General features: G+C 49.2%; 2 protein-coding genes across 2 annotated transcripts; one reads left to right on the plus strand and one right to left on the minus strand.

The window, feature by feature from the left end:
- Positions 1 to 513: 513 nt before the first annotated feature.
- On the plus strand, positions 514 to 4,343 carry chpt1 (choline phosphotransferase 1). The gene is made up of 8 exons (XM_019883018.1): positions 514 to 896; positions 1,754 to 1,901; positions 1,972 to 2,113; positions 2,184 to 2,268; positions 2,398 to 2,529; positions 2,599 to 2,757; positions 3,258 to 3,383; positions 3,476 to 4,343. Exons 1-8 carry the CDS (start codon positions 657 to 659, stop codon positions 3,590 to 3,592), a joined length of 1,149 nt encoding a protein of 382 aa, XP_019738577.1. The 5' UTR covers positions 514 to 656; the 3' UTR covers positions 3,593 to 4,343.
- A 118-nt stretch (positions 4,344 to 4,461) lies between these two features.
- On the minus strand, positions 4,462 to 14,791 carry gnptab (N-acetylglucosamine-1-phosphate transferase subunits alpha and beta). Its single transcript, XM_019883017.1, has 22 exons — positions 14,026 to 14,791; positions 13,195 to 13,280; positions 12,988 to 13,107; positions 12,758 to 12,808; positions 12,483 to 12,685; positions 12,317 to 12,381; positions 12,105 to 12,239; positions 10,378 to 10,539; positions 10,089 to 10,268; positions 9,845 to 10,015; positions 9,633 to 9,756; positions 9,257 to 9,472; positions 9,068 to 9,176; positions 8,205 to 8,907; positions 7,819 to 8,018; positions 7,418 to 7,637; positions 7,200 to 7,313; positions 7,042 to 7,127; positions 6,871 to 6,969; positions 6,637 to 6,804; positions 5,720 to 5,810; positions 4,462 to 5,259 (listed from the first exon to the last, which is right to left on the minus strand). The coding sequence occupies exons 1-22, from the start codon at positions 14,185 to 14,187 to the stop codon at positions 5,188 to 5,190; spliced, it is 3,537 nt and encodes a 1,178-aa protein (XP_019738576.1). The 5' UTR covers positions 14,188 to 14,791; the 3' UTR covers positions 4,462 to 5,187.
- Positions 14,792 to 14,866: the final 75 nt, after the last annotated feature.

Genomic DNA, 14,866 nt, shown 5'->3' on the forward strand with positions numbered 1-14,866 from the left:
AGCGCATAAAACATATTACTGGAAATACATTTTCGGGGTTGACTTCCCCTTTAAATAAAAATTGCACCTCAATTTAAATTCAACAACAGTTCTTAAAAGTTTAACTGTAAATATGTTGTAATGGGGCAGTGATTGTTTTGTGTGCCATTAAAATGAGCCTGCGTCACTTGTAAAAGTCCTTTATCTGAAATAAAGTACGGAACGTTTTTTATCCAGATACACAAAATTGTTGACAATTTCAGATAAGAACTAGATTGCAGTTATGAGATTTCGTTACCTGTTACGAATTAACTACACAAGGTAGCCAACCTGTTGGACTCACTTTTCTAAAGGTGAACTCTCGTGACTGGCAGTATTTTAAAAACATACATCAATAAATCAGTTGAGAAGGGGCCCGTTTTTCAGTTTCGGTCAACTGTGGCGGAAGTGGGCCCTCTTTCCGGTGTCACACTTCCGGTACATACTCAACCTGTCCGAAACGTCATCGCCCGCTCGTGGTTGGTTCCGCCTTGCAAATGCCCTAAGCACATTCGCCTCCCTCTACAGGCCAAATGCGCTGCTATGTTTTGGGCTTGGCCGAGATAAGGTAGCCGAATCTGAGCCTCTTTTCCTGGCAGCCTGCGGGAATTCGTCACGGTCTATTTCGAGAAGAAACGATGGCCCATTTCCTGTGGCCGGAGCCGCTGTCAAGCGCGCAGCTCAAGCGGCTGGAGGATCACAAGTACAGCGCCTCGGGTCGCTCCCTGCTGGAGCCGCCGTGCCAGATCTACTGGAACTGGCTGGTCCAGCAAATCCCGACGTGGGTCGCCCCGAATACGCTCACCATCGTCGGCCTGCTGGTCAACATCGTGTCCACGCTCCTGCTCGTATTTTTTTGCCCCAAAGCTACGGAGGAGGTAAGTTGAGACGACCTTGGACAAAGTTTCTACACCGACACTCGCTCGCGAAATCAGGTTAGGGCATTAAGCAATTTAATGTTATTTGACTACTTACAAAATCGGTTTGATTTCACTCATTTGCAGAACTTATTAACAGTGGTAAATAAGCACAACGGGGAATTCGCTTCTCGTTGCGTTTAATTACGGGATTTAATAGTTGCGACGGGTAAGCAAAAGGCAAACGAGCCTTGAGTGCTTCATTGGCTTAATCTTTCCATTATTGGATCTGAGACATATTACATCTATTTGTTTGTGTCCGTCAACCGATCGATCGATCGATTATTGAGATCTGTCACCTCAGCTGACGTCACCAATCTGGCAGCACCTTTCCTCTCGGGTAAACTACACGCGCTGGACCAGTCCAGCCTGCTTGTTGTGTTAATCACGTTTCTTGCTTACAACTCACACAAAGTCCACATTTTATCTGTTTGCACGCCCATCTGCATTGATTATTCACTCATTAAGCTGCAAACACCACGTTGCATACATTTTTTGTATGTATTTATCTCCGCTGTCCAATAAAAAAAGTCTTGCACCTCCAAATGTTTTTTTTAACTCAAAGAGGGGGTTGAGGAGTTGAATTTCAGGGGGAAAAAAATACACTTTGTAATTCCATGTTTTCCAATTTAGAGCAAGTGCTACTTTATTCTTTCGAGGGGTTGGGCTTCAGTCAGTTAATTTATAAAAATGCAGTTCAACGCTTTTCTTACTTTCTCCAAAAACAATACATGAATGAGGGTTTCTTCGACCTCATTGGAAGTCTGCGCTCAACTCAGTATCGTTCTGCTTCTTTAAGTGTCGCATCTCACCTTCAGGCTCCAGCATGGGTCTTCATCCTGAGTGCTCTGGGCCTGTTCGTGTACCAGTCTCTGGACGCCATCGATGGCAAGCAGGCCCGCAGGACCAACACCAGCTCGCCCCTCGGCGAGCTCTTCGACCACGGCTGTGACGCCGTCTCCACAGGTGCTCTCTGGAAACTCTGGAAAGTTTTCCACATTGTTTTTAACGGAGGTATCGCATCGTCTCGCTGCAGTGTTTGTCGCCGTGGGAACGTGCATATCCTGCGGCATCGGCCGATACCCCCACTGGATATTCTTCTGCGGCTTCATCGGGATGTTCATGTTCTTCTGCGCCCACTGGCAGACCTATGTGTCCGGAACCCTCCGCTTTGGCCTGTGAGTCCCCCACGAGGGCGCACGCCGACCCACGCTCCTCCAGCCCAACCGTCGCTTTCTCTCTCGGCAGGGTCGACGTCACCGAGGTGCAGTTTGCCATCATCACCATGTACCTGATGTCTGCATTCGGGGGGGTGAGCGTTTGGCAAACCACGGTAACTCAACCGCCTTGGTGAATTTTGTTTCCAACAAGCAGGATGGCAATTGTAGAAAGATGTCCTCCCTTGTTATTAAACTGAAATATCGTCACAAACAAGTTCTTCAATCTGTGTGTTGCTTTAAAGTTGCCCCTCATTGGACTGAAGCTGTACATCTTCCCTATCGTGGGCATCGTCGTCGGGGCCCTCTACTCCTGCCACAACTACTTCCATGTCATTCTCAATGGCGGCGTGGGCAAAAACGGCTCCACCGTGGCTGTAAGCTGTGCTGAGTAACCTCAACAGATGTCACGCCGCACAAATAAATAAAACATTGGTGTTGCGCAGGACACAAGCGTGTTGAGTCCCGGTTTACACATCAGCCTCATCCTCACGCTGGCCTTCATCATCTTCAAGAAGTCATCCAGTCGGCTGTTTGAGCTCCACCCCTGCCTCTACCTGCTCACCTTTGGCATGGTCATCGCCAAGATCTCCAACAAGCTTGTGGTGGGTTCTGCAGGCGGGTGTCACAGGGGACATTTGAATTCTCCTCAGAAATCTAGTCTTGAAATTTTACGCGTGCTGTGAAGTGACATCAAGGACTTGTTTCTAAATACATTGTACATGTTTGAAGCTAATTGCTGAAAAATTGCAATGTGCAGTGAGTGAACGATGCCTACACTCCGAAAAAATACCTTCCCTTCGGACAGTCTGCCGGCATGGCCGCTTTAGAGCACCTTGTTGTCTGCCATCACGTGTGAATGGCAGAGGAGCGATGGGAACTCTGTGAAGTGGAAGAGTGAGGGGAACTTAGCAAAGTGTAATGCGACAGCCAGGGTCTTCATGCTGATATGGCCATTTTAGAGCGCCTCGTTGTACAGTTCCTGATGACCTGGTGGGATATTTAAGCCACATTTTTAATACATGGCCATTTCCTTAATCATTCAAATTTCTTCTGCGGTGTGTCAAATTTTGAAAAGAACATTTCCAACCCTGCACCCGCACAGGTGGCGCACATGACAAAGAGTGAGCTTCACCTCCCAGACACTGCCTTCATCGGCCCGGGCCTCCTCTTCCTCAACCAGTACTTCAACAGCTTCGTTGACGAGTACATTGTCCTCTGGATCGCCATGGTCAGTTCCTAGTATTGCACTTTATAACGAGTCAAAACGGAGCATTGTCAACGCTTCAGAGTTTCAATTAATACAAACTACATGGCTTTTAGGTGCTCTCCCTGGTGGACCTGACGCGCTACTGCACGGGTGTGTGCCACCAGATTGCCGGCCACTTGCGCATTCGCGTCTTCAGCATCACGCCGCCCGGCCCCGCCCACCGCGACTGACAGCTTGCCCGGCGGGAGGAGGCGGAGGGAGACGCCGATCTCTCCCCGCTCCTAAAAGCAGACAAGGACGAGACAAGACCCTGCACCCCATGCCTTGACCAAGTGACCACCACTGCCTAAAAAAAAAAAAAAAACCTTGCCCACCAAAGTAATGCTCCAAAACAAACAAAAACTCATCTGACATACCAAAGTTAAAAAAAAAAAAAAAAAAAAAACCTAAACTATTAGCTTTTTAATTTGTTCAATAAATGTGACTGAATGCGATCAATCGGGGATTCAATGGGGGGTGGGGAAGAGGTGTTTTGGTCAGCAGGCGATGTGAAGCATTACTTTTCATGTCATCGCCATTTGTTCTGCTCTCTGACTTCTCCCTTAAGGGCTAAAAATGAATGTTGTGATTGTATACAATACAGCTGACAGAGCCTTAATTCATTTTGTTGTTAAAAAAAAAAGTTAATCATGCAAAACAACTTTGTACACATTTTTCACTAAGATCTGCAATACAGAAGCTTTCCTCTTTTAGACAGATTCATACGTTTCTCCTCCAGCGAATATAATATGCTTATTATTCAGGTTGCCGGGGATGAAAGGGGTTTCTTCTTCTTCTGTGGTACCGCTTTACTATTTTTAGGTACCGTTTCCTGGTTTGTACTCTGGGAAGTAACATTGGACTTTCTGTTTCCATGACAAACTACGAATTGAAATGTACAACCGTGATTTTTCACTGTTCACTAATACAACTAACTGTCCTGAAAATTTTTATTCACAAATGCGTGTGTGGGAGGGAGCAAAAGTTTGTAATAAAGACAATATTTTTCATGCGTTTGTCTTGTCGCCGTGCTTTCGCAAACAGCAGAGAGAGACAGATGAACCCGGCCAAACACAATTTATTTCAATCGGAAGAACCATAGCAAGCGACTTTTAAAGGGCGGCGACACACATGATGAAGCGCTCGGTCTCCACGGCCACGTCACAATCGCAAAAATAAGTTAAGAGCCGAGGTGTCTGAATTTCAGACATGATAGTGAGGCTGCTGAGTCCCACGGGGACACCTGTGCGCAGACGGCAAAGAGGAAAGCGGCCGCGGCCAACAAACACTCTGATTCAAGGAAGGCTCATTGAATCCACGCACGGACGCATGCACATTGGTAGATGAGATTTTCACAAAAAACATTTGTCAAAGAAAGTATCGGAATGAACAAAGAAGGCACTTCTAGATCGCATATTGCTGAAGACACAATCAACAATGACTTAAATTAACAATTCCTTTTCATACAATTCCATTAAAACAAAGTGAGCAGTAAAATGTCCGACAGTTCCCATCACGACGGCAAAAGAAAATTTTGCTTTGGGAACACCTGGCAAACCATTACTGTCCGTTCGGTCATGTTTCAGCACACGGCCTCAAAAATAAAAACAAAACTGAGTTTATGTAGAGGACCTCAGGAGTGTTGAGTTAGAAACCATGAAAAAAAAATTCATGGGCTTCATCACTAGTTTAGCTTTTTTTTCGCCAAATGGGGAAAAAAAAAATCTACCAAACAGGACGGAGGAGGTGCTGCTGCTGCTGCTGCTGCTGCTCGTGAGTTCCCGGTTCATACTCTCTCGGGGTTGTCATCCTTGGCCATTTGGCGTCGGGGGAATAGCTTGCGCTTTAGGTGGATCAGCTGTGAGAAAATGGGAGTACGCGACGAGACCAATGTGATAGCTGCGGACCTCTCGGAATGTGTTTTGATGAAGATATCAAACGTTAAGGTTGCTAAGGGCTGGGTGGGGGTTAGCAATGGGATTGTCTTAACGTCAGCGTAACTGTTAACCTCTCTGGCTCAGAAGAGACACCGCAAACCGCCGCGATCACAACACCAAGTCAAAACAGAGATTTGTTCGGGGCTTTTTTTTGGGGGGCAAAATCGGTGGAGAATACGCAATCTGACACCGAGAGTCATCGAGTCCTCCCGAAGGAGGAGGCAGACGAAGGGCGGGGGTGGAGGGTCTTTGGTTTCAGCGGACTCAGGTCCTGGCACTGTTCGTCACATATGAGACGGGCGAGCCGCCTGATTGGGCATTTGGGCGGCGAAGGCGCGAACCACAGAAACGGAGGACGCGGAAGACACGGAGGCCACTGACCTGTTCGGCGAAGAAGGACACGACGGTGAAAGCCACCAGCGTCACGAGGACACAGTGGGTCCAGAACTTCAGCTTGTCCCGGTAGTCTCGCCTGTTGGGGTGGGGAAGGGAGAGGTTCCATTAGGAGACACGCTTGTGGACACGTTAAGTGGACAACACAAGCAAAGACGGTGATGCAACACCGAGGCATCCAGAGGTGACAGCACTTCACTCAAAAGACACTCCAGCAGGTGACGAAACGCTCAGCTTACCACGACCATCTGAGGGGGCTCGTCTAATTTTAAAGTCTCTGTGTGAGCCCTGACACTCGAACGCCCCCCCCTTCCCCCGCCGCCCCCCTTGAAGAAGAAGCGTGGCTCTTTGGACATGAATCCCCCACCCCACCCCCTCCCTCTCCTGGGATCCCCATGGTGACAAGTTGGCAACACTTGGCCCAGCGTGCTGACAGCCACTTGGCTGCTTTTGATGTTATGATGCTGCCATTATTAGCAGCTGGCATGCCGCCACGAGCGCCGAGAGACGTATTGATTACCTCCACCGGGGAGGTCGCTTTCACGACCCGGGGCGTTGACGTCTGTGTTCCGACTTTCTTGCGACGATTTTTGAGAACACAACGTGGACTCTGACTTATTTATTTGAGGTGAAATGTTCAAATCTTCTCTCTGTCAAAAAAATTGGTAAAAGTGTAACGTCGTCCGTTGCTTTAAGCGGGTGGTGATATTTAACTCCTCCTTCCAGATTTTTTTTGACCAACAATTCAATTCCTTCCACAGCGTTTCAAAATCAGACATGCCCCCGTCCTGGCAGGGTCTTGGCTTGTCCCGGAGAACTCAATTTAGACACTCGCGCCTGCCATCCAAAGACAACGTCGGCCATCAAAGGTTCCTAATCAATTTCTTGCGGTGGAAATGACCTACCATTCCTGGAGCTCGTCCATGTGCAGGAAGCGGTTGCGGTATTCCCTGGGCAGTTCAAACTGGGACGGCAGCGGGAACATGGAGTCGTAGAAGTCCCTCAGCACAGCCTTCACGGTGGCGGCGTCCTTGTGGGCGTGGTCAATGTTGTCGTTCAGACAGATGAACTTCCTGCAGGGGAAAGCTAGGGTGTTAGCTAGCGACATAAACGGGAACCCTCATCGGGACGGACGCCACCTGGGATTCTTCCTGATGTCGTCCAACTGGCCCACCACGTGCGACACGTTGGTGCGGACCATCTTGAAGGCGATGTCCTCCTCGCCCTTGATCTCAAACCTGCGCAAGTGGTCAATTCTTAAAATCGGGAGAGTGGTTTAAGTGTGCCGGCGTTGCTTCTGGACGTCTCACTTGTACTTGTTCTGGTCCACGAAAGCTTTGCGAATGCGGTCCAAGATGGGCGTGCAGTGCACGATGAGGCCTTTCGTGACTGGCGGCTGGGAAACACATTCCACAATGTTACGAGAAAAGCGGAGAATCGAGATTTGCGTCTGGCTTGAGGTGTTCACCATGCTGTGGTCGTAGTAGGACTCCTGTGTGGGGTTCGCCAGGTGCAGCTGACTCAAGTTCCTCGGGAGTGTCTTGGAGCAGTTGATCAACATCTGTTCCAAGCTCGTCAGATCCTGCAAGGCCAAAAGAATAAAGAGAAACAATGTGTCTTACTTCCGTCCATCACCAACAGAAAATAACTCATAAAAGTTGGAAAAGACCGGTTTCGTCAATCGACCTGGAGGCTGAGCGGCAGCTCGTGAATCCTCGTGGCGAGAGTGCGAATCTCGCGATCGGACAGGACGCCGGAGTGGTCGGTGTCAACCTCATCAAACACCTCCGAGATGTTAAGCTGCTGCTGAGTGCTCATCAGGAAGTAAAAGTAGGAGAAGGCAAACTGCATGTCGTCCGGGTGGCGCACGCGGTGGCCGGACGTCTTGTCAAAGTCGTCTGGGAATCTGCAGGAAATGAAGAAGCAGCAGCCAATTTGCGGCATGTCGAGAAAATCTCCACGCTTCGCTTATTAGCCGCGGTTACATATGAAATTCTGAATAGAATTATCAAGTACTGAAAAGCGGTTCTGGCGCATCACTTCAAAGCGGTTGGCCCGCGGAGGGAGGCCCCGTCGCCAACACTCACGTGTCCTGCAGCTCCTGCATGACCAGCCTGTCAATCATATGTGGCATGTGTGCGGGGACTTTGCGGGACGCGAAGCCAAACTGGCGGTTGAGCAGCTTGTTGACGTGGCGCAGCGAGTCGGCAAACGTGTCCCGTAGCTTGCGTCCGCCGGCGGTGCCGTCCGTGTCGTACGTCAGCGCCCTCTTCAGGTGCTCTTCTTCCTGTTGAAAAACAAAACAAAACAAAAAGAAAAAACTGAGCGATCAGGATCGTTATCAGGCTCCTGCAGAGCTTGCTGATGTGTTGGAGGGGGGAAACATCTACAGTTCACACCTTCCTCCCCAACAACGACACAGACAATGAGTAAAGAGTTGTGATCACAGCAGTCTCGATTCTTGTGAGCTCACCTCCAGCAGGTCTTGGAAGTATTTCTTCTTCTCCCAGGGCAGGAAGCCCCTGTCAACAGGGACAAAGTGCTGGAGCTTCCTCCCCACTTGAGCGATGTGGTTGGCCTGCGCTTGCCACTCAGTGCTCTTCACTTTGGTAATGTGGCGCAGCAGTTTGGGGGTTTTAGGCCTCTCCACCACGCTCGGAACGGCAAGTTGGTCCCCGTCAAGTTCTTCCCAGTCGGTGGTGAGCAGTTGAGCCTTGGTGAGGTTGTAACCCTTCAGCGTGATGTCTCCTCTGAGGAGTTTCTCATCCAGCTTTTCAAGCTCACTGCGCACAGGAGCTGGCAAGAGCGACTCGTTGACAGCGGGAACTTCTATGATGGCCTCGAGTTCATCCGGTTGCTTCCTCTGGATCTTGGGAGCCCTCTTGTCCTCGGGTACATCCGAGAACAAAAAGAGCGCTTCCGTCGTTGCGGAAGGCTTCTGGCTGGAACTTTCCCTGCTGGCCTGAGTCCTGTTAACCTGCGGAAGCAGACGCGTGTCGACGGTAACGTCGAAGATCTTGGTGAACGCCGTGCTGTCCTCTCTTTGGAAGGTGACGTTGTAATGGACCACGCTGGCATTGTGGCCGGGGTGGAGCAGAAGGTGGATCGTCTTCCATTTGTTGGCTACGGAGGTGTGACGCACTACCGGGCTGTCACTCACGTGGGCCTCCGAAACCCTATGAGGAGACAAAATGCCAAGAAGTTAGAAGCTTTCCCGATTTACGGGATTAAAGTCCAATTGGAACCTGTAAATGTTAGGGGAAACATTTTCAAAATCCCCCATTCCATTTCTCATGGAAAGTTGCCGTCAATTTCTCGAGCCTCTTGCCGCCTTACCTGTGAGCCAGCCGCTCAAAGCTGAAATAAGGTCTGATCTCTCCGACTGGGAGGATGTAAGCGGTCTGGTCACTCAGCAGGGTGACACGGTGCAGCTCTCCAAAGTGGTCTGCGGCGCGAATCACACAAAGCGGGTCAACAATTTGACCCGAGCTCGAGGAGAAGCCCTCCTATTTGCCTTGAACGCACCCGTGCCGCAGTCTCCCACGTCGAAGCCGCAGGAGAGCACGTTGCAGGCTTGGTCACAGAATTTGTCCGCCAGCCAGGAGGTGGCGCAACCTTGGTTACAGTACGAGGCCGCGGCCAGGCCGAATTGACCGCCGGCAAACTGCCACATTTGTCCGCCGGCTCCGCCGGGACCGCCAGCGCCGACGCCACCGGGGAACCTGCCGCTCTCTGCGGCCCCTGACAGAAAAATACAAGTGGCACAAATTCCCGGTTCCTTCCAAATATTCCCATGCAACGTTTCCAATCTCCCCCGCCACCTTCCCCATCTTCACTTCCCATGGAAATCTTTCCAGATATGTGCCGGAAATATTCCACCCCCTCACAAGTGGAACTTTACCAGTGCAGTCTCCTCCGTCCCAGTCACACGCCGAGTTGTTGCACGCCTTGTCACAATAGCCATCCTTGATCCAGGATCCCGGGCAGCCCTCCGCACAATTGGGAACGGGCCAGGTGAGATACACCTGCGGGAAATAGAAATTGGCAGAGATTCTGTTCAGAATGTTTTCCTTCTTCTACTCATCTAGACTTCAGTTTCGACTCCAATTCCACCTTTTGTCCTTTCGAATGGCTGTAGAAGTCGTCCGGCCAGACGTCTTTGCCAAACATCACGTCATCGTTGAGGTAAATGAACTTCTGCGAGAGTCCCGGGATGCGGTGGATGTGGCTCTCGATGGCGGGCGAGCTGAACGTGGGGAGGTGGCTGTGGTTCAAGAAGAGCTCCTGCGGTTCGAAGGAAAACATTTTGGAAATGGATTCAGTTTGGTTCGAGCGCTCAACGCGTCACCGGGACTACCTGATGCGTGACGACCGAAACGCGGGGGTTATCCAGGTTGAGCCAGGAGGGGATCTGCCCATTGGTGACCACGAAGACGTGTCGCACCCAGGGGGCGTGTTTCTCCACGGAGCGCAAAGAGTAGCGCAGCTCCTCGTTGTCCTCGAAGCGGCTGGCCGAGACGTCCTCGTCCTGTTTGGGCTGCCCAACAACAAAAATGCCGTCGGCTTCCAGAGTCGGGAATAAGCGAATGATTCCGAACACGGTCGATCGGGTCATTTGTAAAGTGGCGCAACATAAACGGGATTACCTGCGAGATGGCGGTCAGGTCCCAGAAGAGGTAGGCGGGACTAATGGTCAACTCCTTCCCATCCAGCGTCAGATTCTTCTTGGACTTCTGCATGAGGTCAGTGAAGTCTCGCGGGCCTTTGAGGTGAAGCAGAGCGACGCTGGCCTCCGAATACAACTCAAACTGAGGAACACACCATTTGACATACAGTTGGACCTCCATTTCAAACTCATCATGTGCAATTCCTTGAGCCGAACGTGACATTCAATATGTTGTCCTAATTAAGTGCTCATTTGCTAAATATAACCGGCAAATGCATTTCGTTTGGAAAACTCGGTGATGTCATCCTCACCACATACTGCACAGATAAACCATGTTGGGGGGCTTTACCCAGCGGGTCAAACCTCCACCCCACCTTCCAAATCTAAGATTCCCAGGAAAGCGTTTGCTCGCCACCTCACTCCATCATCGAGCGTCTCACATGAGCTGGCGAGCAACCACCTCCTCTCGCTCCTTTTAGGTGAGGATTACTCGGGTCTTAGGGAGCCAGCGCGGCCCGGATCACGTTGCATCTCTATTATAGTCCTCCGTTTAGGCCTGCTAATGCTCACGCGTGTACACAAAGAGAGCGCGTGGCAGCCTCACAAAGACTGCTTTCATCGCCGGCCAGCGTCAACCGTTCCACTCACACACAACCAATTCTGACAAAGGACTTGGTGGGGGTGCCGTGATGGTCTTTCATCACGATGGCACTGGTTCTAACGTCAGCTATAAATATGGAGCGTCACTCAACAACGGCACCCCTCCACCCTCCTCTATTCACCAGCAGCTCGCTTTCACAGGATGGGCTTGGCACCAGGAAACACCGCACTGTCCACAATCACCAATCTCCCCTCCAGCCCCCTTGTGGGTGAAACGGATCTAACAGGTAAGGGCAGATGACACGTGGGAGACAGCAGGCGGAGGTCACGAAAAATCCTGATGACCTTCCAGTGGCGCCGCTCTACTCCAAACAGTTCCTCTAATATTAACCATCACAGGGAGCGGCTTAGATAATTGCTATTCTTTGCCGGTCTGATGTGATGACACTCAATCTGTCCCCAATAAAGTGAATGGAAATGCCATTCCTCTGTTCCAGCCACCCCTCCCCATAAAACACAAAGGGAAACAAGCATAATGATTTCATCCAAACATCGTGCAGATTCTTCAGCTATTTTTTTGAGAGTCCATGTACACAATATCAATTGCATAAGCCATCCAATGGGCTGGACGAGTACAAAATGGCTGCCGAACATGTTTTGGTTTGTTTTGATCATTTCCCCCCCAGTAACCAGCACTGATCTCTCCACAGCTCCTTAGAACTTGCTCATGATAACGCCTCATTTCTTTCAAGGATGTTGGGAATGGCCCTTCCTCAAAATTCACTTCACACACACACAAACACACACGCAAAAACAAGCTTCTATTAACCGCTGCTCTTAAAAAGTCACTATTCAGCTCATCTTCAGGCAGCGACATCTTGTAGGAGGAAAAGATATTGCAAACGGGCTCATTTGGGTTTGAAGGGGGCAACAACGCCACCTGCTGCTTGTTTTCGTCTTAAGTCACTTTTTTAAAATTTATTTTTTATCAAGGGTACTTCATCCTCCGCCCTTACTCTATCTGTTATTTTACTACCCTAAGTAAGTGAAGTGGACCCAAATGGCAAACATAGAGTCTTGACTGTGACTGGTCTGATTAGCGTTCACCTGTTTCATCTTGTTGGTGACAAAAGATGGCAGCTTTGCTCTGAGCTGCTCCGTCTCCTTGAAGGACCCCGGGAAGCCACTGAGGTAGGCCAGCGTCTGCATGCGGATCAGACCCGGAGCCTCTCTTTCTGTGGTCTGTGGAAAGTGGGATTCGATGATGGAAGCACAGTTTCCTTAAAAAGGTCATGTCAGGAAATTAATATAAAACTCACAAAGTAACATCTGGACACTGACAATTTCTTGTCTTCCTTAAACGCGTCGATGTAGGCTTTCTCAGCTGGAAGAAAAGCATGAAAAAAAATACATGTCAGTTTATTTTGTCTCATCACCCAGGACAGTAAACCGCGCTTTATCGTGCCGGCTATGTTTCGGACCCACCGTCAGCCTGGGAATTGAAGACCAGCACGGAGGCGGCGGTGGACGGGTGGACGGGCTTGCGGAGTTGGAGCAACTCCTTGGCGGCTGCCAGCGCAGGTGAGAGTGGCAGCAACTCCTGGACCGTGGCGTTGGCCGGCAGGGCGGGTTCCAGCGCCAGCATGGGCGCAACGATACAGTGAGACAGCAAACATTCCGCTTTGGCCCTGGAGAGGTGCGCGCGACACCGGTCAGGAAAGGCGGACTTTTGCAAAAGTAAAAGGGACATTGAGTATTACCTAACTTTCGGTTCTTCTGTTGTCTCACTTGCATTTTTCCCCAGACGTTCTCTATGTGGATAAATACAAAATTAAAAATAAAATATACAGTGCTACCTTGACTCACAAGCAGACCCCAATGTCGGTCAAGAGGCCACATATCCAACACACGACTACGATGGTACATACAGTAATGACACTTAGACTTTCATATTTCAAGCAAGACTGAGAATCCGTCTCTCTTGGACTACCTCAGAGCTCTCTGCTCATCTGCCAGTTGCTCTCTCACGGCCTCCAACTCCTTGAGCAGAGCCACGTCTGTGCCATTCACCCACGTGTACACCACATCGATGGGCATGGGGAGGCAGAGCCTACATGGGAATGCAAAGGAAGCTCAGTTTTCACACACTACAAGCTCACATGCTTATTTGAGCGTCAAGAAATGAGATTCCGCCCACCTGCTTTGAAATGATTTGCCACCCAAGTTGTCTCTGTAGGAGTCAAACAGTACGTGGTACTGGTCTCGGCTCCACTCAACCACAACCTGAAAACAGAAAGCAATCGACTCAATACAACATGCGGTGGTATATGCCTGAAAGTGTAGAGCTTTCTTTTATCCTTGCTTGGATTGAAATTAAAATTCCTCTTCCAGGCTGCTCTTTGAATTCATGACCGTGTCATATTGCTTGTGTCATAAAGCATTTTCAAAACAAGTTCGAGTTCCGTCATTGTAACAAAGGCTATAGAAGGCAAGAACGGTGTTTCTAATGAGTCTTCTTACAGTAGAGAGCAACGAAGTGAATTATTTCGAGGCCGGCTTTTAAAAAAGTGCCCGCTAAAAGCACAGAGTCGGAATAAAACATCGACGAAAGGCGCAACAATGATGTCCGATGCAGGTTCGTCTTGGGAGCTACATTTTTTTTTCTGTGTGCGCGCTTAGAGTCTGGCTGTGCGACTTTGCTGATGGCAAATGTCCGCCTGGGCGCGACAACTGTTCCCAAACAGTCTTTTGATATTCAACAACACTTTGTTCCCAATTTGTTTATTCCCACTCTGTGATTGAATCTAGCCTTCTTCCATCTGTTCGCCCCGCTTGCTTTGACGTGATTACTCAAAAAGCCCCCCGCCCAAACGTTTGACAGACACCTCTGCGCTGAGTACGAACCCAAACGTCCAGACATGCCCAAAAATTAACAGAAACGTTAAACATGATACCAATCTGCTCATATATTTCTCTCTGAACGTATTCTGATGCTAAATGTGTACACAAACGAGAAGAAGCTCCTCACCTCGCCGAACTGGAAAGCGGACACAATCATGAGAACGATTCCTCCGAAGCAGAGGTAAAGCCCATAGCGGTGGGACAGACAGGTGTACGTCTGCCTCTGCAGCAGCTTCAGCACAGAATTGACGACTACCATGGCTCTTCTGGGCCAACCATAGCGCCGCATTCATTCGACAATAGCAAGCAAAATCAGCTAAATAAACAGAGGGAGCATCACAAGCGAGCAGGATTAGTCAGTTGACCGCCATAGCACTCCTGACGGGCAAACGCGTGGACGCTTCTTCGACGGCAGCGTTTCCGCTTTCTCGCCTCCGCAGTTTGTCGCCCCCTCGCGGCGAGGAGGGATGCATGAATTTTATTCGGGCAATTGGCAAACGATCAACTTTTCAGAATGTCAAATCATTTTGCAATTATATATGCAAGTTCCCTGATGACAATTATTGAACGCCTGATTTCAAAATGGAGTTTGTGAATAGAATTGTTGTAAAACAAGACAAACATTTGTTTTTCTCCTCTAATTTTTAAAATTCGATTCATTCAAACCAATCCAGCTTGAAATTTACTCATTCCCATGACCACATTTTTTGTCCCCAAAATTCCAAAATAAAAGCCAGAAATTCACTTTTTTTTTTTTTTAGTTTCAACATTTTTGATTGATTCCAACTTTGACGCGTTCTGCTCAGTGCACGACATTGTATATCACTGCGTGTCATTCAAAATCATTTCACATCATTCCTCAATTTTACATTCAGCCTCACAGCCTTCATAAGCAATTTCAGTCGAGTTTTGTGTTGAATTTCTTTCAGAAGTGCTTTTTTTTTTCGCCATTCACACACATATATATA

The sequence above is a fragment of the Hippocampus comes genome, unplaced genomic scaffold, assembly GCF_001891065.2.
Source record: "Hippocampus comes isolate QL1 unplaced genomic scaffold, H_comes_QL1_v1.1 scaffold53, whole genome shotgun sequence".
NCBI classification, from domain to species: Eukaryota; Metazoa; Chordata; class Actinopteri; order Syngnathiformes; family Syngnathidae; genus Hippocampus; species Hippocampus comes.

Coding starts and splice junctions, on each gene's coding strand:
- chpt1 (XM_019883018.1), top strand. CDS start 657: ATGGCCCATTTCCTGTGGCCGGAGCCGCTGTCAAGCGCGCAGCTCAAG. Junction 897..1,753: donor GCCCCAAAGCTACGGAGGAG/GTAAGTTGAGAC, acceptor TCTCACCTTCAG/GCTCCAGCATGGGTCTTCAT. Junction 2,530..2,598: donor AAAACGGCTCCACCGTGGCT/GTAAGCTGTGCT, acceptor GGTGTTGCGCAG/GACACAAGCGTGTTGAGTCC.
- gnptab (XM_019883017.1), bottom strand. CDS start 14,187: ATGCGGCGCTATGGTTGGCCCAGAAGAGCCATGGTAGTCGTCAATTCT. Junction 13,281..14,025: donor CCGCTTTCCAGTTCGGCGAG/GTGAGGAGCTTC, acceptor TTCTGTTTTCAG/GTTGTGGTTGAGTGGAGCCG. Junction 13,108..13,194: donor GGCAAATCATTTCAAAGCAG/GTGGGCGGAATC, acceptor ATTCCCATGTAG/GCTCTGCCTCCCCATGCCCA.